This window comes from Triturus cristatus, chromosome 3_2 (genome assembly GCF_964204655.1).
Source record: "Triturus cristatus chromosome 3_2, aTriCri1.1, whole genome shotgun sequence".
Taxonomy (NCBI): domain Eukaryota; kingdom Metazoa; phylum Chordata; class Amphibia; order Caudata; family Salamandridae; genus Triturus; species Triturus cristatus.
The window spans coordinates 978,846,985-978,873,121 of NC_140584.1; the positions used below are offsets into that span (position 1 = coordinate 978,846,985).

At 44.8% G+C, this 26,137-nt stretch overlaps 1 protein-coding gene across 1 annotated transcript in view; it reads right to left on the minus strand.

The window, feature by feature from the left end:
* Nucleotides 1-4,482: 4,482 nt before the first annotated feature.
* The window catches only part of DERL2 (derlin 2), a 95,282-nt gene continuing 73,627 nt past the window's right edge, over nt 4,483-26,137 (minus strand). Inside the window, exons 6-7 of the mRNA XM_085649564.1 lie at nt 12,569-12,659; nt 4,483-8,598 (exon numbers count right to left, since the gene is read on the minus strand). Coding sequence (XP_085505690.1) covers nt 8,493-8,598; nt 12,569-12,659 — 197 coding nt within the window. The 3' untranslated portion in view covers nt 4,483-8,492. The remainder of the gene's footprint in view (nt 8,599-12,568; nt 12,660-26,137) is intronic.

Consider the following 26,137-nt stretch of genomic DNA (forward strand, 5'->3'; position numbering starts at 1 on the left):
GTGACCATATGGAAGTGGTCTGACTGCATGTAAACGTTCAGGGGGCTGAGGTCCAGTATAGGTCTGAGGGAGCCGTCTTTTTTGGGAATAAGGAAATACAGCGAGTAAACCCCTGTGTTTTGCTGGTGTAGTGGAACTGGTTCTATTGCTTGTTTGTGCAGTAGAGCAACAACTTCCTGTTTCAGGAGTGCGAGATGCTCTTGTGACATGGGATGCAGTTTGGGTGGCATTGTTGGAGGAGTGGAAGTGAGCTCCAGGCAATAACCAAAATGAATTATTTGTCTCACCCACCTGTGTGTTGTGATGGAGTTCCAGACAGGTAGGAACTGTTGTAATCTCCCCCCAACAGGAGTGGAATCGGGGGGTGGGGGAAGGGAGGGAAGTCACTGCTTGGGGGCGGAGGCAGTACAGGTGTTACCTCTGCCTCTAGTATTGTTGCCTCTGTAAAAACCTCTATTAAGCAAGGATTGGGTGGGAGTTTTGTAAGAAGAGGATGCAGTGTTGGTAGGAAAAGATGTTGAGGCGCCCCTATATGAGGAGCGACGAAAGGACGCTCTGGGAGTTTGATTTTGTAAAGCTCCCATGGATTTTGCGGTGTCAGTGTCCTTTTTCCAAGAGAGGTATCAACTGAGGGGCCAAACAGATGCGGTTGGTCAAAGGGATGACTGAGAATACTTGTTTGTACTTCTGATTTGAAACCAGAAATACACAGCCAGGCATGCCTGCGTAAAAGTATGCCACTATTTATTGCTCTTGAGGCTGTGTCAGCAGCATCTAGACCGCAACGGATGGAAGTCTTAGTAATAACCTTCCCTTCTTGTATTATATCAGTAGCCCTGGTCTTGTATTTGTCTGGTAGATGTTGTATAAGGGTTTGAAGCTCATCGTAGTGAGCCCTATCGTATCTTGCCAACAGAGCTTGAGTGTTGGCAATTCTCCAGACATTGGCTGCGTGAGATGTCATGCGTTTCCCTGAAGCATCTAAAAGTTTGGATTCTTTATCAAGGGGTGGAGCGTCCCCTGTTTGAGAATTTGCTCTTTTCTGTGCGTTGGAAACCACTAAAGAGTCTAATGGTAGATGGCCCTTGATATGGGGTGGGTCAGAAGGAGCGGCTTTGTATTTTTTCTCCAACCTGGGGTTAATTACCCTGGCTCTGACGGGATCTTTGAATACGTCTGGTGCGTGCTTTGTAACCCCTTTAAGCATTGGTAAGATGGTTGTGGTCTTATGAGAGGGTAATAGTGTGTCCATAAGAAAGTCGTAATCCACTGGGTCCGTATTGAGATCGACCCCATGAAAGGCTGCTGCTCTGTGAATGAGATGTGTAAACCCTATGGTGTCATCTGGAGGAGATGGCCTAGAGGGGTATACGTCATCTTGGGGTAGATCCGGGGCATCTGGTGCATTGTAGTCTTCCCAAGGATCACCTGATGGGCCAGGAATATCGTCTGGGTCCTCTAAGGGTTGCTCATCTTCTATTCCCTCAGATATATCATCGTCATCAGGGTTATGTGGGCTGAGTGGCGAGTGTGTGGGGGAAATATAAGGATCTGGCAGTTCTGGTGAAGGTACCCTTATGGGAGAAGTTTGAGCATGTTTCTTGAATGGAAATGAAGGTGTGGGAGGAGGTTCCAGTTTCTGTTTATAAGGTACAGTGATTATATGTCCAGTCTTTGGATGGATATGAAGAGCCTTTTGTTTTGGGTCTGGGCGGAAAAGCTCTACTATGGAAGGATCCTTTTTCGGGGCCGGTTTGTCCTGTTTGGAATCGAGCTGTTTGCTTGGTTTACCGATGTTCGATACAGTCTTAGGAGCGGATTGAGGTTTGGGTTCTGAAGACTTGTGGTCGGAAGCTTTTTTCGGTTCAAATTTTTTCTTTGGATCGGAGATTTTTTTTCGGATCCGGAGTTGTTGGTTTCGAAGCTTGTTTCGGGGCGACAGTTTTAGGTGCCGAAGTGGGCTTAGATGTCAAAGTTGGCTTCGGTTCGACCGTCTTAGATGCCGAAGTTTGTGTTGGTGCCGGACTTGGCTTCGGTTCGACTGTCTTAGGTGCTGAAATTTGTTTCGGTGTCGGACTGGACTTTTGTTTGACAATTTTGGGTACCGAAGTTTTCTTCGGTGCCGAAGTCTGTATCGGTTTCACTTTCGGTTTGAGAACCTTTTGTTTATTGGGGTTGACTGAAGGCTGGCTCGAGCCCGAGTTGCGTAGAGGCTTTTTGGAAGTCTTCGTTGCCGGGCCCGAAGGAGGGGCATCAGAAGTTTGTGATCGGTGTGCACCTGGGCCCGACGGTGGAGGTGGAGGTGGAACCGAAGCCTCACCCAGTGTGGGGGGTAGGAAGAGGGTCGTAGTCTGTACTTACAACCGGTTGACCAGCTGGAAGGGGATCGTCATCATCGGCCTGCTCGTCGGCTCCGGAAGCTGAATCCTCTGCTTCGGAAATGATTACTTGTCCCTGCTGTTGCTCTTCTTCGGACTCTGGTTGGACAGGAGTATCCTGGACGAGGGTATCTGGTGCCGATGAAGACGATTGTGCCATGACTCTCCGAGCTGGACGGTCCCTTATTGTCTTTTTGGACTGGAACGAAGCACAGGCCTGGCAATCTTGGCTCTCGTGCACTGGGGACAAGCACAGATTGCACACCTTATGTAGATCAGTGTGGGGGAATTTGTGTCCACACCGAGGGCACTTTTTGAATGGTGGCTAGCACGGGAATCGAAAAGTGAAGGTTGTTCGAGACGCGTGTAGAAGGAAGTCTCAATCGAAAACAATACCGACGGTAGCGATCAGGGAATGCGCGTCGAAAAGAGATCGGTAACGAAACCGAACGGGAGCGACATACATCTCCGAGCCCGATGGCGGATGAGTTGATGCCCATGCGCACTATGCTCCAGAGGAGGAGGCACCTACCATACAAAGACTCTTTCAGGACAACACCAAAGTGTAATCATCCAGGCCCACCAGCAGATGGCGATCTATGCACTAGTGTGTGATCTGCAGCCCATATGCCTCGAACAGTATTTTTTATTAACTTAATGCTAACCTTTCATGAATGACATAAAACAATTTTTACGTTTCATAGATTGGTATGCATGATTTAAAGATGTGCCCTATGTTTATTTAGGAACATTATTTTGGGGAGAGGAGTTGGCCTAATGGCTAGGGTGCTCGACCTCGGACCTGGGGGAACTAGGTTCGAGTCTCGGTAATGACGCCGAACATCCTGTGATTCTGGGCAAAATCACCTAATCTCCCCGTGCCTAACAAAAAAAATGAATGTGTGTCCTCATGTAACGTAACTGGTGCTATGTAAAGCGCTCGGATACCTGATTGCATTCGGGTCAAGTTTGCGCTATATAAAACTCTGCAAAAAAACCAAAAATAGAACATGGCTTTGTTAAAGTGAAAGTACATTTGTAGCATCTGTTTTTGTGCGTGGATACCTCTCTGAATATGAACCATTGTTTGATTCAGTGTTCAATTTCTAGTCAACTTTCTAATGCAAGTTTTTTAACCTTTGCCAAATGTGTAACAACAATGGTATTTTACAATGTGCTTTGCTTAAGAATGTATATATGTGCCGATTTAAAATTGCTGCCATGATTGCACGGAGAATGACCATCCAATCCTGCAGAGGCATTGTATGAGAGTGTGTGTGTACCTTTCACCTAAGGGAAAAGTGGCTGATGCAAACAGGGAAGGAGAGTAAGATGGATCCCATGCTCGTCTTGCAGCAGAAAGAGTTGCTGGTCGTACTGCCCCTGACGTACGAAGAAACCCCTAAAATTCCTGGGTGTGCTCGTATTTCACATCAAGTGCAACTGTGGAACATTGAATGGCAGAATACTATGCTGGCAATATATGCAACAATGTGTGAATACCATAAAAACATGAAACCTATGCTGCAACACATGCATTGGGAGTGTATTTTATGTAGTATATTTTAACAAATGGAAGATCAATTCACAATAATTGTGAATGTGATCGGGCTGCTTTTCAAACAACCACCCCATAGAGTAGAGGAAGAGAGTGGCAGTGTACCTTCCACGAATGTTACAGCCCCCATGGGTACAACTTGACACAAGATGAAGAATCTCTGCACCAACCGTCAGAAGAATTTAATGTCATTGTGTCCGTAGTCAGTAATATTATTCTATCCAAGCACTGCTTGGAGAGAGGATGAGGAGTAGGAGAGTATCTTCGACCATCATCTTTTATGTCCCAACGGTAGTGACGTCCTCATTTTGCAGCACTGTTTCTTCTTTGTGTTCTAGCACCAAAAGATCCTTGTGAACCAAGATTTTGGTTGAAAACTAGCTAAAATCAGTGGTCTCCAACCTTTTCTGTAAATGAATGTTAAATGAAAATCACCCCAAGCTACTAATATTAGCGATGTAATAATGAACAAATCAAATCAAATTTAATTAGTAGCCGCCCAGGAAAGATTACCATCATCGATCATCTCAGTGCATCAGATAGGGCTGCCAGCAGGAATATTGTTATTTTTATTTTTTTAAAGGCTATCAATTTGAAATACCTTTACATGGCTAATATATAAAAGCAATAGTAACAATGCCTCTGATACCAAAATAATAATAGGAATAAGTCACTCCAAGATTTATCACTCAAACATTGAACTTAAAAAAAATTTGGTTCAATTTCAAAAACATTTTTAAACATCAGCTTATGAGTTCTGAAAATATACACATTTACATTTCAAATACAGGTTTGTAAATGTTAGCATACATACATTAATTAAGGAAAACAAAGGCTTTACGTTAGTAGCATGGGCTGCACACAGGAGAGCTACTTATAAGTAGCTGGAGACCTAACAGAAGCTCATCAGCTGCTCATTTGAGAAACATGAGCTAAATCTTTTTACAGTTATGTTTAATTGAAAGTTCACCAAAATTCCATGGTTTTGGAGGGAAATACAATGAGATGTGTATTGTGAGCCACTAGTGTTGTTTTCCCATTAGCATTAACTAAAAATGTGCTTGGTGAGAAATGAAAGTTCGCATGTCCCAGTGAGGTGTTGTGTGGACGTGTGATTAGGGTCCGCTAAAGAATGAACGAAGCCCACATTAGCACTCAGCTGTATGTTTAGCCACTTGTTCATGCTGCATGTCCATTGTTCGCTAGCAGCAAAAACAGATAGTGCACAGTACTTTAACGCAAAGTAAAACACCATATGTCCCACTAAAGAGTGTCAGTGTATCTGAGACATGTCATTATGATCCACCACGGCCTGGACTTAGCCCACATCCACCTCAAAGCGTGAATTGTTTTTCCCTTGTGTATGTGGTTTGTTTATTGTTCGCAAACAACAAAAAATGGTGCAAAGTGGTTTGGTAAAACTAAAACCCCATAAGTCCCGATGTTATGCGTGTCAGGAAACATATCCTTATGGTCTGCCACGGCTCAACTTTCTGAAAAACAGACATACTTTGACAAGCAAAGTAGCTCACGTTTTGTCTTAGATCTCCAAAACAGTGTACTGGATTGATACGGAGCCAGAAAGATGCACTAAATAAATGAAAATGACATTTAAATTTGGAGACCATCCGTTAAGCATTTACCGATTTACGTTCAGAGAAAAATACTCCCTTTTAACTTTTCAACTGTTTGACTGATCTGCATTGCATTTGGCACGCTGTAAGATATCCTCCATTATGTTGTTTTTGGTCAAGATTGGTTACTTCTGTCCAAAGTATTCAAATATACTAATAAATCAGATGCCCTATACAGTTTGCTACCATTGTGTCAACGTTCACTACAGAAGCACGATTGTGCCTCTGTAATACATGTTTTCCAGTAGTGTTTAAAGCTTATTGTCAGACTGCTTCGGAACTCGACCACAGGCATCCATTAGACACTTTCAAATCCACATGGCTTTTAGAACGAAATTACAATTTCACCAAAATGAAATGGTGCAGAGCGAAATGTAAAAATGGCCCCCGAAATACAGATAGGGTTACACCTAGTCAGTCACACGTTTGCTGCTTGAAAGTCCCTAGTCCTAACTGCTTTTCAGCTGGCATCTAAACTGTTACATTTTGGTGGTGGAATGGGGGTGGGGGGTATTGAGATTGGATGTTTAATCTTTTTGCTATAGGATCAGGCATTCATTTACCACACGATGACACAATATACACTGATCTAACATGAATTATTAAATAAGTAAAATAGAGATGGGGCCAATGGGTGGATGCATTCTTTGTTACTTATGCCTGCAGAAACGTTAGGTCAAAAGGAATCATTAATGCCTCTTTTTCTGTCCCAAATCTGAACAACTAATCATGCACAGCTCACACTACAAGAGGCTAGTTGAACACATAGGTCTAAAAAGTCATTACCTAACCATGTGGAATGCAGCTTTCTCTTACAGTCATAATGTAGTGCTATTTATAAACTAATTAAATGCAAATGTTCTATGGTTTAAATCAGGCCCTAGAACCAGAAATTCACAACAAACTGCACCCACAAAACTATCTCTTTCTTGTAAACCACTTAGACTGTTAAGTCAAAGATGATGTACTCTGCTTCAAGCAGTAGTCTACATGCATCAATGGTTTCATAATCAAGTCAGGTTATTGGATACAGGCAGCACAAACGGTGAAATTAGCCCGGAGAGGCCATTATATAACAATGTCACAAGGATGGCATGAATAAAGAACAATCTCAGCAATAAAAAAAGATATAAGGCTTAGTCTCCTAAACCATTTACTGACTTGCATTATCTGAGCAATTGCCTCCAAAGTGTTGCTGAGACAGTAAGCAATGACCATAAGAAGTGATAAATTATAATTCTACCATGTTTACCAGTTCCTTTCAAATATTTTGAACACTAAAGCACATCCCTGAGCGAGATCACAGATGTACAAGATTCATAAATGGAATTAGTTGCCAAGTCAAAAGTAATGTGGTTACATACTAACCTCTAACAGGTACAAGTTACCTAACCAAAGTCTCTTAAAATGTATCAGGCAGATCCTCGCATTTTGGAAATCTGGAAGAAAATGGGATTACTGCAATCTAAAGAAGCACAATTTATCAAGTAATATCCACAATGAGGTTCACCTCTTTGCTTCGCCAAAATAATAGAAATAAATACAAATTCAGAACGTGATCTTTTGATCCAAATCCCATTTCTAGAAACCCTTGGCACAACCACTAAATTTAAGACAACTTAACAAATGAACATTAATGGTTGTTAGAACAATTTATAGACTCTTTACCATGCTGGCCGACAGCATAGCAAATTTAGTCACAAATTCCTTTAATCCTAAGAGATTTTGACCACATATCTAATAAACATTGCTACTTGATTCACAGCCCAGCATGGACAAAAATAGTTTGAGAACACCCCAAATGAATGGTTAAGAGTATCTGTTCTTGTTCCTACTGGAGCATTTATGGACACAATTACAGAGGTATTTGGGTCTGACAAAACTGATCACAAGAGTTGCACATAGATTTCTGATCCATCTCACCACAATTGAGGCCTCCAAATATGATCTCCCTTAGAACTAAGTGGTAAGCAAAGATTATCATTACATCTGAACTTAAGCCAAATACAAGCCCGCCATTCCACAAGGTCATGTGTTACATTTGTCATTATGAATTGTTCCGGATGTATCATTTACCAGATCGTGCAGGGACAAAAAAAATCCTATAAATAATATTCTCGATTCAAATGGAAGTAATGGAATGCCTCAGATGTTTAATTCTATCATCTTGAACCCCTTTTCCAATGGGAGCTTACACACACAAAGCGTACTTCGAAATTTAAACCAAGATTGAGATTGGTTCTACTTTTGGATGAAACGACGCCTTTGTGACAGCCCCACATCCAGATCATCTTGAAGTTGCAGCTCAACTCATTTTCTTTGGACAATGCTGGTCACATGGTTTTCTTTGCCAAGATATTCTTTTAATAAAGTGAATGTTTAGCAGGGCCCCGCTGTGAACACAGACTTTGACTCCGATCTACCATTGTGCATAACATTTTAAAAAGACGAACCGGTAATGCCTGTGCAGATTCTTGCAAAAACTTTAGAAAAAACACCATAATGAGTCGGTCCCCCTAAATTCTCATTGTTTCACCAACTGAGATGGAAAATGTTTTATTTTTGTTTCTTTTCTAAAGAAATCCATACGTACATTGTGTCCTCAATCAAAGGACTTAAAAACATACATACACCAAAACCTGAAGACAGAAAAGAAGCGCTTGTGATCTTGTTTACAGGACTTGAAAGTAAATCAAGTTTTTGTCGTCCAGTTTTTTGGCTCCAGGAGAATAAGCTCACAGAAGAGGCACTGTTGGCCTGCTGGAAATGTTTTCTTGGTTCAGTAAGTGAACAGTTTCCATAAAGTGCTTTCTGGAATGACAGATGTAAAGCTCTCACAAATCCTGCAAAAAAGGGCTTGTGAACTCAACAGGGCAAATTCCATTTAGTCCCTCCTGGTTGAGTTTAACTGTCGGCACTTTGCTATCCTCCAAGCTGTTGACCCTCACCCCAGGCGAAACCCCCCGGACGCTCTTCAGGCAATGGATCATAGTTGTGATCTTCTTCTTGAGCATCAAAAATTGCTTTCCTGAAAGCCAAGAAATGAACACGTATTAATTTATCATTTCAAAACATATTTCTACAAGATTATATTTTTCTGATCATTACCTTGGATTGAATGTAATACTCATTCTGATAACTTTCTTGTCTTTGAGAAATTGGTTAAATTTTTACCAGTAAGTAGTGCATGCAAGTCAGACCCCGTTTGGGGTACGGGAGGAACAAAAGCACATGGTTGACAGAGCTATTGGTACCCCACCTTGGTGAGAGGGATAGTTTGTCTATGGTTTTCTCGGGTCATTCTTGCTATGGTTCTCCAAACTGGGCCAAATTCACTGTGTTGGACTTGACAATAGAAGTAGTGATGGTACACAGCATAGGGGTTAGGAACTCTTAACTGAACAGTCAACCAACCGACACAACAAAATTGTCCAGCCCCGTGCTTCTCTTTTAGTTAAAATAAAGTTCATAAATCTCACAGCGGAAAAACAATACTACACACTTCAGTGGAGTTACAGGACAATTACCTCATCTAGAGTTTTAGTGTGTGCCACAACCACTACAGTTCACTTTACCCACTCTAGGAAATTATCCAATGTTTACGGCAACTTATGCAAAGGTACTGGGATGAGCACTGATTAGGCACGTGAGCAGATCACTAGTTGCTCGCTCTGTGGATAGTTTGTACTTCAGTTCGCTAGTTCAATAATCCAAGATTTTGCATGAGGTATAGTAGGCACTGTGACAGCTGGTTAAACGTTGCATGATCAAGAGTTTTTCCGGGTTCAGGCCCAGCATTAACTGCTCAATTGAGACATGGTTTCGGCTGCTTAATCAAGATGTATTTCGGACAACGCTAGGTGGTGAGATCTGTGAAGTACTATGTTTGGTAAAGACTGTGGTGATGTGGTAAGATGGACGGTGGTCTCTCTCTTCACTTGGCCACTGTGGACCTGCTCGACAGGTACTTATCTTAGTCAGTTGCAGCCTCCAGGCCAGGTGTAGATGGGCATTCATCTTCAACAGTTGCGGACTCCGGGTCGAGTGCAGACATATCATCAACAGTTGCATCCTTCAAACAAAGTGCAGAAGAGTGGGGTCTCTGGTCCGGGTGTAGATGGGTGCTCGTCTTCGGCAGTTGGAGTCTATCGGCTGAGGTCTTCAGTGACTTCTCCCATGATACACCACGTCAAGCAGGTTAATGATGAGAGCATACCATTTGCTACTCATTTCCCCCAAAAATCCTATGGGATGAGTTCTTCCTGCTCCAGATCTCCCAAAAAGATCCTTATACCCTCAGTTTAGGGTTTATCTAAGGTAATTATCCAGTGTGCTCTAAAAGAGCATCTGCTACTTATTTTCCCTAAATGTTCTTGGGCTTTAATCCACAAATCTTCATACTTTAAAGTTTTTCAATTTTAAACTATGTTGCTTTACTAACCATTTGACACTCATTCTCCGAAGGTCCTAGGAGATGGGGATGGCTAGAGGAGGGGAGCACCAAATTGTCTATTAAGTTTCTTTTATTTATTTATGCATTTAAAAATCATGAAGCCGAGAGGCATCAGACAACTACTATAACAAAGTAAAATACATTAAAAAAATTAAGTATCAAAAGATAGTGTGCATTATTAAGAAAAGATGGAGTTAACTGGCAGGAGCCAGATTGGGTTTGAAGTGATGGGATTTAAGACCCTTCTGAAAGAGGGCACGGTAGAGGCCGGTCTTGGTTTCTCCAGTAAAGAGATACATATGCTTGGATTATGACACCATACATCTTGAGATAATATTTAAAGTTTTTCTTCAAGCCCCATCCAGGTTTCATCAATGTTACTGCTTCGTCATGGTCTAAAAGTTCTCATTTGGATTTCAGTTGAGAGGAGTCTACTCCCATACAATGATTCCTCCCTTTTTATTCAGTTTGCTAGACCTAGCATGCTTGAAGCACACCATTTGCTACTCATTTTCAAAATGATTAATCTGGTAAAATGAAGTTCACTTTTAATATATTAACATGGCCTGCTATTTGACCCCCAAACCGTCCCATTGAGATATGTGCACCCACAACGCCCTCTTTCTCCCCTTTATATTGCTGTGACTAAGGGTCATGTTCCTCATCACACATAAACCTTGCCATGGGCCTCACTTGTGGTTTAATGTACTGTGTAATGCTGCACCGTGAAATGCCACAGAGTAGAGTTGCAGATGTAGAATGGTGTGGAAAGGTGTTGGGAGTGGTGTCCTAGATAGATGGATAAAAGATGGTTTTAGAGCGAGGTGGTGTTGAAAGTTTTCAAACTGTGCTTTAACTACATGGTGACTGTGCTGCTTTTGTACGGATTGTTTGATATAGTTTGCAGGTGGCATGTGCTGTGTATTTGAACACTGCAATGGTGTTAACTGTTGGGGTGATTTTGGTTGCACTGATACATGGTCTGAGCGGCAGGTTGGTTGAGTTTGTTTCGATCTGAAAAATGGGATGGTGTATGCTACGATGTTTGGTATGGTCTTGGAATTGTTATTACGTAATACTGCCCTTAATATGGCACTGATGTTCTGTGTAGGCCGAGTCAAATTTGAGGCCCAATGTACTTTGCATGAACGGTTACCTTGACTGATATAGTGCAAACATAGCACTTACACACCAAGTTTGTCTTGCCGGATTTGTGAGCCAAGCCTTTTTTATGAGTGTGCGTCTTTGTTGGGCTGTGGGTGACTGGCTGTTTGAGTCAGTAGTGACTACGCAGTGAGGACTAGGGAGCCATGGCTTATTTTAATGTGGGAGGTGTGAAATGAGGAAGAAGTGGAGGAGATGATGAAAGCACCACAGATTCATTGTGATATGATAGCAGTTACACATGTTGTATATTAATCCAGATACAATGTTATATACATTATGCTCTTCTGTATATGGACACCTTCTATACATCGGGTCTGGTGCACGCAATATCACAATTGTGTTTAATATGTAGCATCACTAATTCAATTGTCAGAGGATCGCCGTTTAAACCTAAAAACTGGATCCGGAGCATGGTGCTAGGGTGCTTTTGGTGGACGAGTCATGCTCCAGTGGCATATAGGAACAATTGTATACTTTGAAACATGCAGTCACAGGGAGGGCCGAAAGAAGCGAGTCTTGCATAGCTTTCATAACTGAGAATCTGCGACTACCCAAAGAAGAAATGTCCAAATCATGTTACTGCGTTTAAGAGGGACTGCATTTACTTCACTTACTCCACCCATCCACCCCCAGTGCTGTGAGATAGAATCTGGACAGAGCAGCAGACACTTGATAATCACTACAGAACAAACCTCTCTGCAAATACCGGGGCCCAATAAACTCAGAACCTATGTAGGTCACAATGGGTTGACACCAATTGTGTGCCTCAGGCAGAACTGCACCTTGATGATTGAAGCATTGTACTTTGTACTTGCTGGACCTTGCATCCTAATCCAAGTAGAAAAGAAAGAGAGTCTGAGAAAGAAACAAACATGCAGATTCCAAGCATAAAAGCAGACCAAGTATTCATCTGAATATTCACTCGTCACCCCTCCCAGTGGCTTTATAACGCATTGGAGGATGAACTATAACTGGGAAAGTGACACAGGAATTCATGGCCATCTACAGGGTCATGTAAAGAAAGAGAAGGCCCCTCCGTCACAAACTTAGCCAGCTCCGGCAGACCCACAGAACACTATGGTCAATAGTGCCAACGGCCACTGACAAATTCAACAATAAAGGGGCAGAAATCTGGCCTACTTCAGCAAGCTGATAGCCATAATCCACTCAGTGTCAATGGGTGGTCTCTGTACAATCACCGGGATAATACTGATGTGAATGTCTGAAATATTGATAAATTTTCTACAAAAATCATTTTTTTTCGTTATATTTCCATTTTGGTTTTAAAGATGAAATATTTCTGGGGTGGACAATATATGAATCCGAGAGCCTCATGATATTTATAATCATTCAAAATAAAAGAAAGTAATGTCCTCACAAAAAAGTTGGCGTTTTCAAGATTCTTCCTCCACCAGGCTGAAAGGGAAACACGTCCTCCAGGAAATAATAGATGTGACCAACTGCAATTCCTAAAAATAAAAAATGTGTGGTTAACATAGGTGTGTGAAAATCTACTCATATTTGTGCATTAAAACATTTATTTGGTACACATAAACCACGAAACACTACGGCTAGTAAGACTTGAACAAAAGATTTTTAAAACAAAGGATACCTCATAAAAACACAAATGGAACCACCCTCAAAGGGAAACAAGCATGTGCTTTTCATTTTCCAATCTTTATTTCGACCATTTGGTCATAAAAGATGCACATACAAAAAAATCACAAATTCTGTCAGATTTGTTAAAACATCAATACATGATTTTAAGATCAACACAGACAATAAAAACAGTTATTAAGAATTGAAGTGATTCTAAAATCTAAGTGTTACTGAGATTTGTAAATGATGTATTGATTCCCTTATATGTAAGACAATCCTGATTTCTCTATTTTACTGTTCCAGGAGTGAAGATCACCCTGTCCTTTTTTGAGATCTCATCATATAAGGTTGTACTTTTTGACAATTTTTGGATTTTAAATCACAAATTCACTGGTGCAGTAGCACACCTTGCTATATAGGTCCTGAAGAAAGCCGGACACTGTTCCATCTAGGCTGAAACTAGTTGACCCACTGTGAAGCAACTTATTTGTTCCATGTTGCTTTAGCACGTTTTTAAGAGGAGTGGTATAGAGATAGTGATTAAAGGCTGTTTCTCTCTTCTCCAACTCCTTTTTATTTTTCACTATTTTTGCACTGCACGATTATCATCTCCACCAAATAAGAGAATACATACTATATCTCAACATTACAATCAACAGTTACCTCTGGTTTCTTTCATTCTGTGACTATACTTTGTTGGATCAGTTGCAATCTGGTAGCCACATGATTCCCCTCAAGGCTTTGAGGAAAAGCGGCCATGATTGAAGGATGACCAGATGATGACACTGGCCTCTCTTTGGCAGTTGATGGTAATCCTGACAACTCTCGGCATTGTTTGGTAATGTTTATTTGGAGATGTATAGTTACTTTTCTCTTTATACACTAGAGGTGGTGTAGTTTCTTACAAGCCTTTTTCCTTTAGACCATCAGTTCCTATATGTTTGTTTAGTCTAAAATCTACCCAGCATTTTTTAAAAGACGAATACGCGTATACCAAACATTCGTAAAGAATTTGGAAAGTGCAAAAACGGTTGGGCCAGAAACATCGGATTTTAAAATCCTGTACATAGGTGTATATTCCCTGCCACCCAAATTCTTAATCAAGGGAAGCAGCCAATGCTTTCTGGCTGCCTTATAGGCTGGGCAGAAAAAGATCACATGCAAATCATTTTCCTCTTTATCAACGCAAAGAGGACAGTATTTGGTGGAAGGGACTTGTAGCCAGGTGCTTGAAAAGGACCGAAAAGGCAATGTACTGTATCTCCACTGGAGAAATAGCTTTCTGGTGAGTATGGGATATATGGGATCGAAAGCCTTCTCAAATCTGTAGAGATCCTTAGTTTGCAGGAATATGGAAGAGAGGGACCCCTCTGTCTGGGTAGCTAAGGCCCTTGCCCTTTTGTGTTCGTGATACAGATTCGCCAGGGATCTCTTAGAGATTCCTGGTGCTACATTCGCTGGTTCGGTCCACAATTCAGGGAGCCCCAGATCGGTGCAAATTGACTGGATGTTTTTGACCCAGGGAATACTGAGCGCCTTGGGGTGCTTTAATAGTTCGGCCAATTCCACCCTATAGTCGGCGAGATCATCGCTGCTCCATAGCCTGCGCCAGAAGGCAATGGGTCTTAGACTTATCTCGTCGGCAAGTGGCCGTAGCCCTAGATCAAGCCTCAGAGGAAGAAGTGGAGTGCTAGGGGGAAGTGCGGTTATTTGTCTTATAAACCTATTTTCCGTGGAAGACAGGTTCCGACATGGAATGTGGCCCCACAATTCAGCCCCGTACAAGATCGCCCCCCTGGCCTGGGCTTTATATATCTGAATTAAGGCCCCCAGTGGGCGGTAGGTCGAACCAATCATCATCCGGGATATAGCCCCGGTAATTTGCACTAATTTAAGGTTAGCCCTGCTCTGATGGGTCCCCCAGATCATATTTTCGTTGAGCGTCACGCCAAGATATTCAAACGTGGCTACTCTTTCCAGCCGCACTGCTCCCAGTTGGGGATTCGGGCGCTGTTTGGGGCTCGGATTCAATACCATATATTTGGTTTTTGTGGCGTTGATTTCCAACCCTCTATCCTGGCAGAAGGCCACAAAGGCATCGAGTATCCTTTGGATGCCCATGGGTGTTTTAGATATTAACAATGTGTCGTCCGCGAACATTATTGCGGGCACACTGTTGCCGTTTAATTTGGGGGCATCTGTGTAGTCGGTGGCGTTAAGATGGGCGATTACCCCGTTGACAAAGAGGCAAAACAGGGTCGGCGCCAGCACACAGCCCTGTCTTACCCCTCTGCCAACGGGGAATCTGTCAGTCAGTTCCCCCGACCTCCCACACCTCACCTGGGCATAATTGTTATGATGCAACCTCTGCAAGGTCAATAAAATATCTGGTGGTACGCCCATCCCTGCCAAGATAATCCAAAGTTTTCCCCTGGGCACGAGGTCGAAGGCGGCCCGTAGGTCCACGAAAATCGTGTACAAACTACCGCCCTCGAACCTCACTGTCCTCCAATAGACCAGATTCAATCTAAAAACCTGGTCCACAGTCGATACCCCTTAACTAAATCCTGCCTGATAGGGACTGAGGGCGCCCACCTCCTCTATCCAGTCCTGGAGCCTATTCAGGAGAACCCTGCCGAACAGCTTCTGCGCTACGTCTATCAGACTAATCGGTCTGTAGTTGGCTGGGAGGAGGGGGGATCCCTTTTTGAAAATCGGGACCACCTCAGCCCCCAGCCAAGTACTAGGGATTTCCATCCCACCGAGGATACCGTTAAAAAGAGCAGCGAGGTAAGGCGCCCAGACGGTGGGCTCCTGCTTGAACAGGTCTCCCGGTAGCCCATCCAGTCCAGGCGCCTTCCCCGAAGCCAGGCCTGAAATAGCAGCAGTGACCTCACTCAGTGTTATTGGATCCGCCTGAGGGCCCAGCCTCTCCGGTTCGATTGGCGCAGGGAGTTCTCCAGACTCAGCGCTATATAGGGACTGGAAGTGGGCCTGCCACACTCCAGGAGCTATGTTAGGCTCCACTGCCGAGTGTAGACTCCCTGATCCCCCATTCACAATTCTCCAGAACAGGCGTTGATCTTGAATTGCTAGGGCCTTTGTAAGTTCTTCCCACAGATTTTCCTCCCATTCTATTTTGGCCTGAGCAAGAAGCTTCTTGTAAGCTTGCCTGCGTTGCTTAAGGCGTTCCCCTCCTGTGCCCTCCTTAATTGCTCCAAGGAGTTCTGTTTTGGCCCGTCTACAGGCTACATTATACCATTGTGTTTTACCTTGGCACCTCTCCCTTGGCTTTCGTATGTTACGAGTAAAGTGGGGTGCCGCAACTTTTATAAGTTCCTCATGGGCAACAAACAGTTTGCTCCTTATATCTATTTTATTTGCCACACTGTCAAGATCCCCAACAGTTTCCAGGATGGGAGTAATCTCTGCATAAAGCAGTGGGAGTTTATCCTTGCTTGTGACCATATGCTCCCACCTAATTCTTCTCCTACTGTTGTCTATGAGGAGCGTGGGGCGATTCCCTTCCTCATGGGTCACTGGGGCCTGAGGTGCTGGATGAGCAAGGTCTAACTCGAGGGCATTGTGGTCACTGTCCAACCTGTCTATTACCCTGAAGTCCTGTATTGTTGACCATCTCGCCAATTGGACCAGGACATAGTCCAAATGAGACTCTCTTCCCCGCCGATTGTAAGTATTTTTGCCTGGTATATCGGATTTAATTCGCCCATTACACGCTCTGAGTCCAAACCTTAACGTAAGGGCAGTGATTTGCAGTGCCAGTGGGGTCCAAGCTTTCGGAGATGGCACATCAACCCATGGTACTGCCCACCTAACTTCTTCTTCTGATAAGAACCCTTCCTGGAGGCCGGGGAGTGGCTCAAAGTGAGAGTTAAAGTCCCCACCCACCACATAATATGAATCAATCGACAGTTCAGATAAGAAGTTCGAGAGTTCATCAAAGGTCGATGATTCTTTTGCCATTCCCATCGGCCTGGAATAGATGTTGACCAGCAGGAGGTTAGCTTTGTTTGGCCATGTTAATAAGACCGCAAGGATGTCATCAGAGTTGAATGGGAGCCGTGTGGCCACACAGCCCAGGTGCGCAGCAACCCACGTCGTAAGGCCCCCTGATGGGCGGCCTTTGCCTTCCCACCTTGCTGGGATGAAAAATGACGAATAGCCTTGATGTCCATAGTCCTCTCTGGCCCAGGTTTCCTGGAACATGCATATGTCACCAGTTTCTATGTACTTTGCCCAAGCCGGGTCTTCCAGTTTGTTAGCTAATCCCGCGATGTTCCAGGAAATTATCTTCAAATGTTCGGAGGTGGCAGATGCCATACCATGAGGGTTGGAGGAGGTGAGTCCATGCCCCACTTCAAATGCGGGACCTATAGTAGGGGCAGCAGAAGATGCATGTGGCACCGGTGGTCTTGGCGCACCATTGCCCACAAGGAAAGGAACCGTAGTTATCCCCTCAGCAACAACTACCCCATCAGTGGCTTGGTGAAAAGATTCGGTTCTGCCATGGTCTGAAGCAGCTGGATCATTCAGGGGGCCAGAAATTGAACCGGAGGACACAGCGGGAGAGCCCGAGACCCCTGGCACTGTCTTACAGACGGTGAGTCAGTCGACCCCACCCAAACCGTTCAGGCAGTTAAAGCGATTAAAATCGCAAAAAGGTGTTCCAGGCGGTTGGAAGTACGGGCGTTGTCGAAAGCCTTTGTGTTTACGTCTGTGTTCCACCCTTGTCCAGTCATCGTGTGTTGGGACCTGGTGCCTGGGAATCGGGGGGAAGAAAAAAGATACTGGGAGGGTCTGTATGGTGGAATCAAGGGATCGGTTCATTCCTCCACAAATGTGTCGTACCGTTCCCGGATCCTTAAAGGTTACCATAATACAGTCCCCCAATATGGTTTTCCTGGTCTTCCCTAGCCATGGAACCCTTCTCACCATGATGATTTCGTTATTAAAATGGGATGGCAAGGGTCGGTTCCAGTTAAGCCATTTGATTACCTTTTTCTTAAGGGATTGGTAGTCCTCATTTTCCCATGATCTTAAGTGGGGGGCACCAGCTAAGACCACCATTAATCTATTAGCTTCAGGCGGGAGGTCTGGCCTTCGTGGTCTGGGAGTTGGGCAAATGGGCGTGGGTGGGGGGGCGTTAACCTGATCTTGATGTATTCCAGAGGACTCTATTTGAGAGCTATGGGAGGCTAAGTCCACGGGGTGGGTAGGTCTGTTGCTTTGATTATTGTGCCGTGCCTGGAGTTGGATGGCCATAAGGGGTTGCAGAGGGGGGGCAGGCGGTGGGTTTCTGGGGGGGGCTTTATTGGCATTAGTTGCAGCTTCTGCTTTGGAAGGATCCCCAGCAAAGGAATAGGTTCCCACTAGCTTTGTCTGCTTACTTACTAGAGTGTTCAAAGTGGTAAGAGAAGTTTCTAGTAGGGTGAGCCTGATCTCGACTTTTTTTAAGCTGTCGGTAATGGGCTGCAAAAGGGAGCGGAGTAGGAATTCAATGCTCCCTTTGGCAGAGAGTGGGAGGTTTAAGTTTGAAGAAATTACCTCTGGTTCTTTAGTGGTGGCCGTTATACTGGGGTTTGGGGGCGTGGGAGGTGGAATGGTAGGCACTATCTCCGTAGGCTTCCCCGATAGAGCGGTGTTAATGCGTTTCTTGCCAAAGTCAAGATGTGATATTTTGGATTTCCCCCGCCCCCCCACTGTTTTCCGAGCACGTTTACTGGGTGGGGGCCTATGTAACTCCGCCACTACATTTAATTTGGACTTGCTCTTATTAACCAATTGCGTAGGTGGGGTTTGAGTTACCAGGTTAATAGGGGTATGGGAGAACTCGAGAGGGGCTGGCTCTGTGTTTTTTCCAAGCGCTATCCCTGGAGTAGAAGGAATTTCCCTTAGTAAGACGGGGAAGTCCTCGAGTGTCGATTTAATCAGACTGCTGGGTGGAGTGCCTTCCTCTTGAGTGGTGGGATAAGGAATGATATCGGTCAAGGGCCTGGTTTTCATAGATTCAATGGAGCGCCTGCGCTCCACCCTGCGGTTCTCAAGCGAGCTTTCCTTGTCCGCTTCTCCTTTAGTGGGTTTAAAGTAATTATCCAAAGTCCCAGAGCTGGAGGCGCCATCCCTTGAGGGGGTTTCCCGTGGTGGGGGCGAAGGCATTGCCTTAATTGTAACACACAGGGGGATCAAGAGAGTGGGCCCAGCCCAGCCTCCTTCGGCCACTGACGGCCAAAGACGGTCCCGCCCTTGTCCCGGGCTTCTCCCGGGACGCTCCCGCGCAGCAGTGTTCGTGCTCTTACTTATGGCCTAGGATATAATTGGGTAATGGGTAAGGGCGTGGCGATGAGGGAGAGCGGCCCAGGTGTTGCGGGCGGAGCTGAGCTGTGACTCTTGGGAAACTGAGTCCAGCCCCTCCTGCTCGCAGCCCTCACAGCCCTTAGCCCTGGTCTGTCCCAACAGCGGCAGCTCCCAAGTTCCAGGCGCCCCTTGGCGAAGCGGGACCCGCGGAGCGGGTTCCGCGAGGCGTGAGGTCAGAGGCAAAGGCAATGGCGATCCAAACGCCGTCCAGCAGGTCCACGTACTGCCCAGGTATGTGCGAGTGTTGTCCCACGTAGAGGGAGGAATCCGGCAGCTTTCACTGGTCAGCTGAGGGCGGGGCGATGAGGGAGAGCGGCCCAGGTGTTGCGGGCGGAGCTGAGCTGTGACTCTTGGGAAACTGAGTCCAGCCCCTCCTGCTCGCAGCCCTCACAGCCCTTAGCCCTGGTCTGTCCCAACAGCGGCAGCTCCCAAGTTCCAGGCGCCCCTTGGCGAAGCGGGACCCGCGGAGCGGGTTCCGCGAGGCGTGAGGTCAGAGGCAAAGGCAATGGCGATCCAAACGCCGTCCAGCAGGTCCACGTACTGCCCAGGTATGTGCGAGTGTTGTCCCACGTAGAGGGAGGAATCCGGCAGCTTTCACTGGTCAGCTGAGGGCGGGGCGATGAGGGAGAGCGGCCCAGGTGTTGCGGGCGGAGCTGAGCTGTGACTCTTGGGAAACTGAGTCCAGCCCCTCCTGCTCGCAGCCCTCACAGCCCTTAGCCCTGGTCTGTCCCAACAGCGGCAGCTCCCAAGTTCCAGGCGCCCCTTGGCGAAGCGGGACCCGCGGAGCGGGTTCCGCGAGGCGTGAGGTCAGAGGCAAAGGCAATGGCGATCCAAACGCCGTCCAGCAGGTCCACGTACTGCCCAGGTATGTGCAATGCAACAGGTCTCGCATGACTGATAGTTTGTGGTATTGGCGTTGCAAATAATAATGCAGTGTAGTACTGCAAGCTGCTCCTATAGGTCCATAGTGAGCAAGGCACCAGCGCTGCATTTCTAGGTGCAGTACAGCAAGCTGCTCCTAGAGGTCCCTAGTATGCAAGGCACCAGCGCTGCATTTCTAGGTGCAGTACAGCAAGCTGCTCCTAGAGGTCCCTAGTATGCAAGGCACCAGCACTGCATGCCTAGGTGCAGTACCGCAAGCTGGTCCTAGAGGTCCCTAGTGAGCAAGGCACCAGAGCTGCATTTCTAGGTGCAGTACAGCAAGCTGCTCCTAGAGGTCCCTAGTGAGCAAGGCACCAGCACTGCATGTCAACAAAGTTGGAGTTATTGGCATTATAAATGGCAATGTTTTTTACCTAGCCATGTTGCAGGGTACAGTACCATATGTGGTCAAAAGGGGACCTCTTTTGGTCACATATGGTACTACACCCGGCAGAAGATATGGTAAATCCACCCTACCCATAATGGATTGCATGCAAGACAGTACTAAGAGTACATTCATATAGCTATGTCCATATATAAAATATGTAGCTTTGAAATGTGACAAAGGAATTATTACATAAATTTCGGAATAGGTTGTACTCTGTGTGGAGCGAATGAAGGGATATTTATAGACGGTCTCATATAAATGTGAGATATTCTAGTAAGTGAAGTAACCACTGCCAGACTAGCTCAGGACCAAGTGTGTGTCCTGATTGAAGCCATTTAAGAAAATAGTGCATTGAGGCTGTAAATAAAATCTAGGGAGTAACAACACATGTAACAGGAGATGTCCTCATGGGAGGTTACAAGAAGAGACAAGGAGGTACTAAGGAGAGACTACTATGCCTATTAACCAATGAAAAGCCACCATTTAGAAAGGACAGGGACAGGAGCCAATTAAAAAGATGGGCGGAAAGTGGGCGGAGCTTTATGCCCATATCCTGAATGCAGCATGTCTCGAAGAGACAGCGCAAGCGCTGCTTAGGCGAAACCTAAAAAATGGCAGATTTCTGTAATAATTAAAAATAAAAAAAGCAAGTGTGGTTAAGCAAGATAGTGGCCTACTCGCACACAAACCACTGTGTCATCTAACACCCTGTATTAAATGCGCTTGACCCGCATCTGCACAGAACGCCTTCCAGTCACCAGGATGCAGTAGTGCTTCAGTGTGGTGATATTTTACCTTGAATATTCAGCCACAAAACGAGCAAGCTGAGAATCATGGGAGGGCAGACAGATCTCTGTTAGCAGGAAGGATGAGGGGGGTCAATGGTTACAGAGAGCAGTGCTGTGGGAAAGGCATTTGGTTGAAGCAGCTAAGACAACGACCAAAGCCTAGGCAACGCCTGCGAGTCCTGTGTGATCCACGGCACATCGAGTGGGCCACAAAATGCAGGAAGAACAGTATTAGATTGGACTTGCATCTAGAAAAGAAGCTGCTGCTCTCCAATCCTATGTTCCAGAGTAGAGGCTGAGCTTCTGGTACGGAGCTGCACACCACTGGCAGGAGAGGACCGGCAAAATAATTCTCTGCCTCATTAAACAGGTTTCCAGCGGAGGCACACTCTACTGCAAAAATAAATTAAAAGGTGCTTGCTACCTTCTTAAAAGGATGAGAGACAACCGCTGGGCTAGGGTAATCACCTGCAACAATCTAAAGGCCTACATGAGTGAGGCACTGGAGTATTGAGGAGCAGATTGTCTCAAACAGCAAAATGGTGAAAGACTGCCACTGGGTTGGGATAACTGCCTGCAGCAGTCTAGAGGTCTGCACTGGTGAAGCATTGGAGTGGAGTACAAGTTCGTCTCACAGCCCAAATAAAGAAATTGGCCTTTCAACCATGTGGGACTGAAAGTTATACCCATGACAGAGAGTGAGGGTAGACCACAGAAAACATTTTGGCTTAGTGGGATCCTGACAGACATGTGGTTTCAACACAGTCAAAGGTGGCTTCTTTTGGACACAGTGAGGGCTAACAATGACTGACACAAAAGTACAGGGATATACTGGAGCTGTGCGCTGGTGAAAATGTGGACTGAATGACTGAGGAGGTCCTTTGGCTAGAACAGGTAGTGCGACACAGAATGGAGCATGTGGCGAAGACCAGAAACAACTGAGAGCAAGAGACTCAGCTGTGTGTGCAGAAATGCTGGCCGTTGACTACCAGTGTCTAACTTGATATTTTCACTCAAATGGTGAAAGACAAGCTGGGCAACAAAACAATACAATATACTCAGGCACAAACTTGCTTCAGTCGGTCCAGGCTCTGCCACCTATTAACTGAGCAAGAGACAGTGACCAACCTACTCCTACAGACCATGCAGGTGATACAGACTTCCAGGTAGGCTCTCGAATTTAAGACTGGCAGGGTCTATGGACTTAAATCCTCAGCACACAAACATGAAAAATATGGAAGCAAGCATATGGGTCATTTGAAATAATGTGGAAGCCCTTTTACCAGAAATACAAGCATGCAGGAGAAGGTCAAGGCACTGATGTCTTGGATGCATGAGGTGGGGGGAAAAGCAGAAGATGTAGAGGACTGTTCTAGAAAGAATAATCTTCGGTTTGATTAATTTTTGGAAATGGAGGCAGGACAGACAGCCCTATTGTTTTTTGAAAATTGGATTACCAAAGGCCTATGCTTGGCACTCTTCTTTCTTGATTGAAAGAGCTTCGCCATCGAGGCCCCACCAAGAACCCTCATAATAGAGCACCTCAATTATTGTTACCCAGCCATGTATGAAGTTTGACTGCATACAAGCAGGCTCTTTACAGACTATACCAGAAAGATGCAGGACCATTGAAAATCATTCCTGCAAAAATTAACGTGACGGGTCGGACATACATGTTGTTTTATCTAGCGAAACGTGTTGTTCTACAGGACAGCAAATGTCAATCCTTCTCAGACCAAGATAGTGTCTGGCAGGGGGTGGTGGTTGTAGTGGGAAGGGGGCAGGGGGGTAAGCCCTGACAGCCTTGGTGTCTGGAGCAGAAGAACAGCGACAGCCGCTGGGAAAGGAGGTCCCATGTATGTCGGGGTCCAAAGCGGACTGATAGGTGGAGACAGACTCTGAAAATTGGTGTGCAAAAACATAGAACACTATATCAGGACTCTACCCTGCAAGGAGCAGAGAGGACTCCTCCCAAGACTCAACTGGGCACGAAATCAAAGTTTATACATAGAGCACAGTCTCATCTGAGACAGATGAGATTAAGGGTTAGGGTGACCATTGAAACCGTGCACTATGTAGTTGATGTTGAAGATGAAGCAGCAGAGCAACAATACATACAAAAAAGTGTAGGGGAGAGATGGGTTGGTATGTGGGGTAACGTTTGAAAATACCCCTTGGTCTTGTAACTATTTCTGTGATGGGCATTGTAGGTTGAGGGTTGGCGGTAATTTTAAACTTGTAGAATAGTGGAGTAGGCCTGTTTTGTGGTCTTGCTGAGGACTTGCTCCCCATTTGGTGGGCTGGGATTTGCAGGGCTACAGATAGCCCATTTCAGTCAGTCACATTATGGGTCAGAAGTCCTTGTCAGGACAGGGAAGGATCGTCAATGGACATGGATTATTAGCATGTGGAATGTGAGGGATCTTAACAATAAAAGGCACAGTGTACACTCAGAACTTGAGACAACATAATGTATCTGGAACACTAATGCAGGAGACGCATCTCATTGGCAAGGATATGAGCAAACTTCACACAAAATGGAGAAGCCAAGTATATGCCTTGACCCACTCAATAAAAGCAAGAGAAGGGTTTGATTTCCGTACCAGCAGGGGTTCTACTTCAGATGAAGGAAATGGTAACATACCCAGAGGCTTGGTATGTCCTGTTTCATGGTACTTTAAACAGGGATATGTGCTTTGTTTGCGTTTATGTCCCAAACTTGGACAATCAGAATTTTTCCACACATTTATAAGGGCAGTGGTCCTTTACTAGTGTCAGTCATACTTTGGGCTGCAGACAAACTGTGTTGTGGATAGTTCGAGGATTAATACACTGCCTACGGTAAATATCCCAGTGGTCCCTATAGGGGAAAGTGTGAACCTCTACTTCCTTTGAGAGAGTAATTTTGACCATCAAGCGTTTGGTTCCATTTCTCAATTAGACAATATTATTTTAATTTCTGGACAAATAGAAAAAAATCATTGCAGTTTTATACTTAAAACAATTTATAAGCAAGAAGGTGATCCCAAACAGTGCAAGTGAAAATAATTGAATGCACAGATCGCTGGTGCTATACAATCTATGTACATACAATAGTAACTGATCCAGGATGCATAAGTGGTTTGTACACACACTAACCAAGGGTGAAATTCTCCAGAATTAAAATAAAAAACAGTACACTATTATTGTGTCAAGTCAACATTCCAACCCCATGCATACAATTTAGACGGTGTCATCATCAGGACGTAAGTTTGGGAAGCACCTGCCCAATGTGTAGGATCGATGTGGAGATGTTTTCTGAGCACTATGGACGCATTGGAAGCTTCAGAGGGAAACGGACGTATGGGACGGCTCAAGAGTGGTCCTCAAAGCATGTATGTAACTGTTTTGGATTCCTGGTTGGAGTTGTGTGGTGTGCGGTAAATGGATTTCCGTGGAAGGTATTTTCAACAAGAGAATTGAACTCAGGCAACATGTGGCAAACGGTTGACTAATTTCAGAATTCAGAAGAGCGGTCCTGTGTGCTTTTGATTCACTCGAAATTATCAACTTTGCAGCCTAGTGATCGTGTGGGCAAGTTTCGTGCTGTCCACTGCTGCTTTATTCATACAATACAACAAACACAAGTCATTGAACTGCTTTTCCGTCTTCTTTTATTTGAGCTTTTTCCATCATTAGTAGAAGGAATCATTGTTTAATTTTTTTCAGATGGATATTAACTCCCCATTTAAGGTTCCACAGACAAGGACATTATAGCACAGTGCCAAGAGGCAACCATTTGCTACAGGTTGCCCGAGTTCAATTCTCTTTTTGAAGACACCTACCGTGGAGATTCTTTTACCGCAAGCTGCACGGCTCCAACCAGGAATCCCACACAGTGGCATACAAGCTTTGAGGACCACACTATATATATTGGGGTCCAATCCCAGCTGTCCCATGTGTCAGTTTCCCTCTGAAGCATCCCATGCATCAAGAGCGCTCAGAAAATATCTCCACAGCCATCATCAACTTTGGGCAGGTGCTTCCCCAATCTACGTCCCGATGATGAACCTGTCTAAACTGTATGCTTAGGGTTGAAACGTTGAATTTACAATTCTGAAGCATTTCAGTCTTTGTTACAGTGTGTACAAACCACTTCTGCATCTTGGATCAGTCACTATTGTATATACATAGATTGTATAGCACCAACACACTTTGCATTCACTTATTTCCACATGCACTGCGTAGTTATGCCGTTTAGATCACCTTCTTACTTATAAATTGATTCAAGTATAAAACTGCAATGATCTTTTTCCATTTGTTAAGATATTAACATAAAATTGTCCAATTGAGAAATGGAACCAATCGCTTGATAGTCGAAATTACTATCTACAAGGAAGTAGAGGTTCACACTTCCCCATTTAAGGAACACTGTGATATTTACCATAGGCAGTGTCCTAACCCTTTAACAATCCATTGTTACTAGATTACCCATGCTCCCGGATTATTGGGTTGCCCCTTTTCTTATACATACATAGGGTAAACACCAAACTGGGGATGGTGTAAGCACTGAAGCAGGTCATGGAGGACCCAGAATTGATAGTTGTTTGGAGTTAGAAGCATCCTACGATTACTGCATATTCACTTCACTCACATTCATATAATACCCACAGTAGACTTAATCTCACCATAGGAAAGGACAGCAGCTGGTCTTTTTTTCACAGCAGTCATGTACCTGCCCAGCTTTTTGTAGAATCACTCATCCATGCAGGTACAGTACATAATTGCATATTATAGGCTGAGAGTGGCAACCTGGCGATTCAAGATGGAATTACTGTTAGATCTGGTCTTTGGGGAGAATCTTAGGAGTTATAGACGCGCACTTTTCCGTAAACTG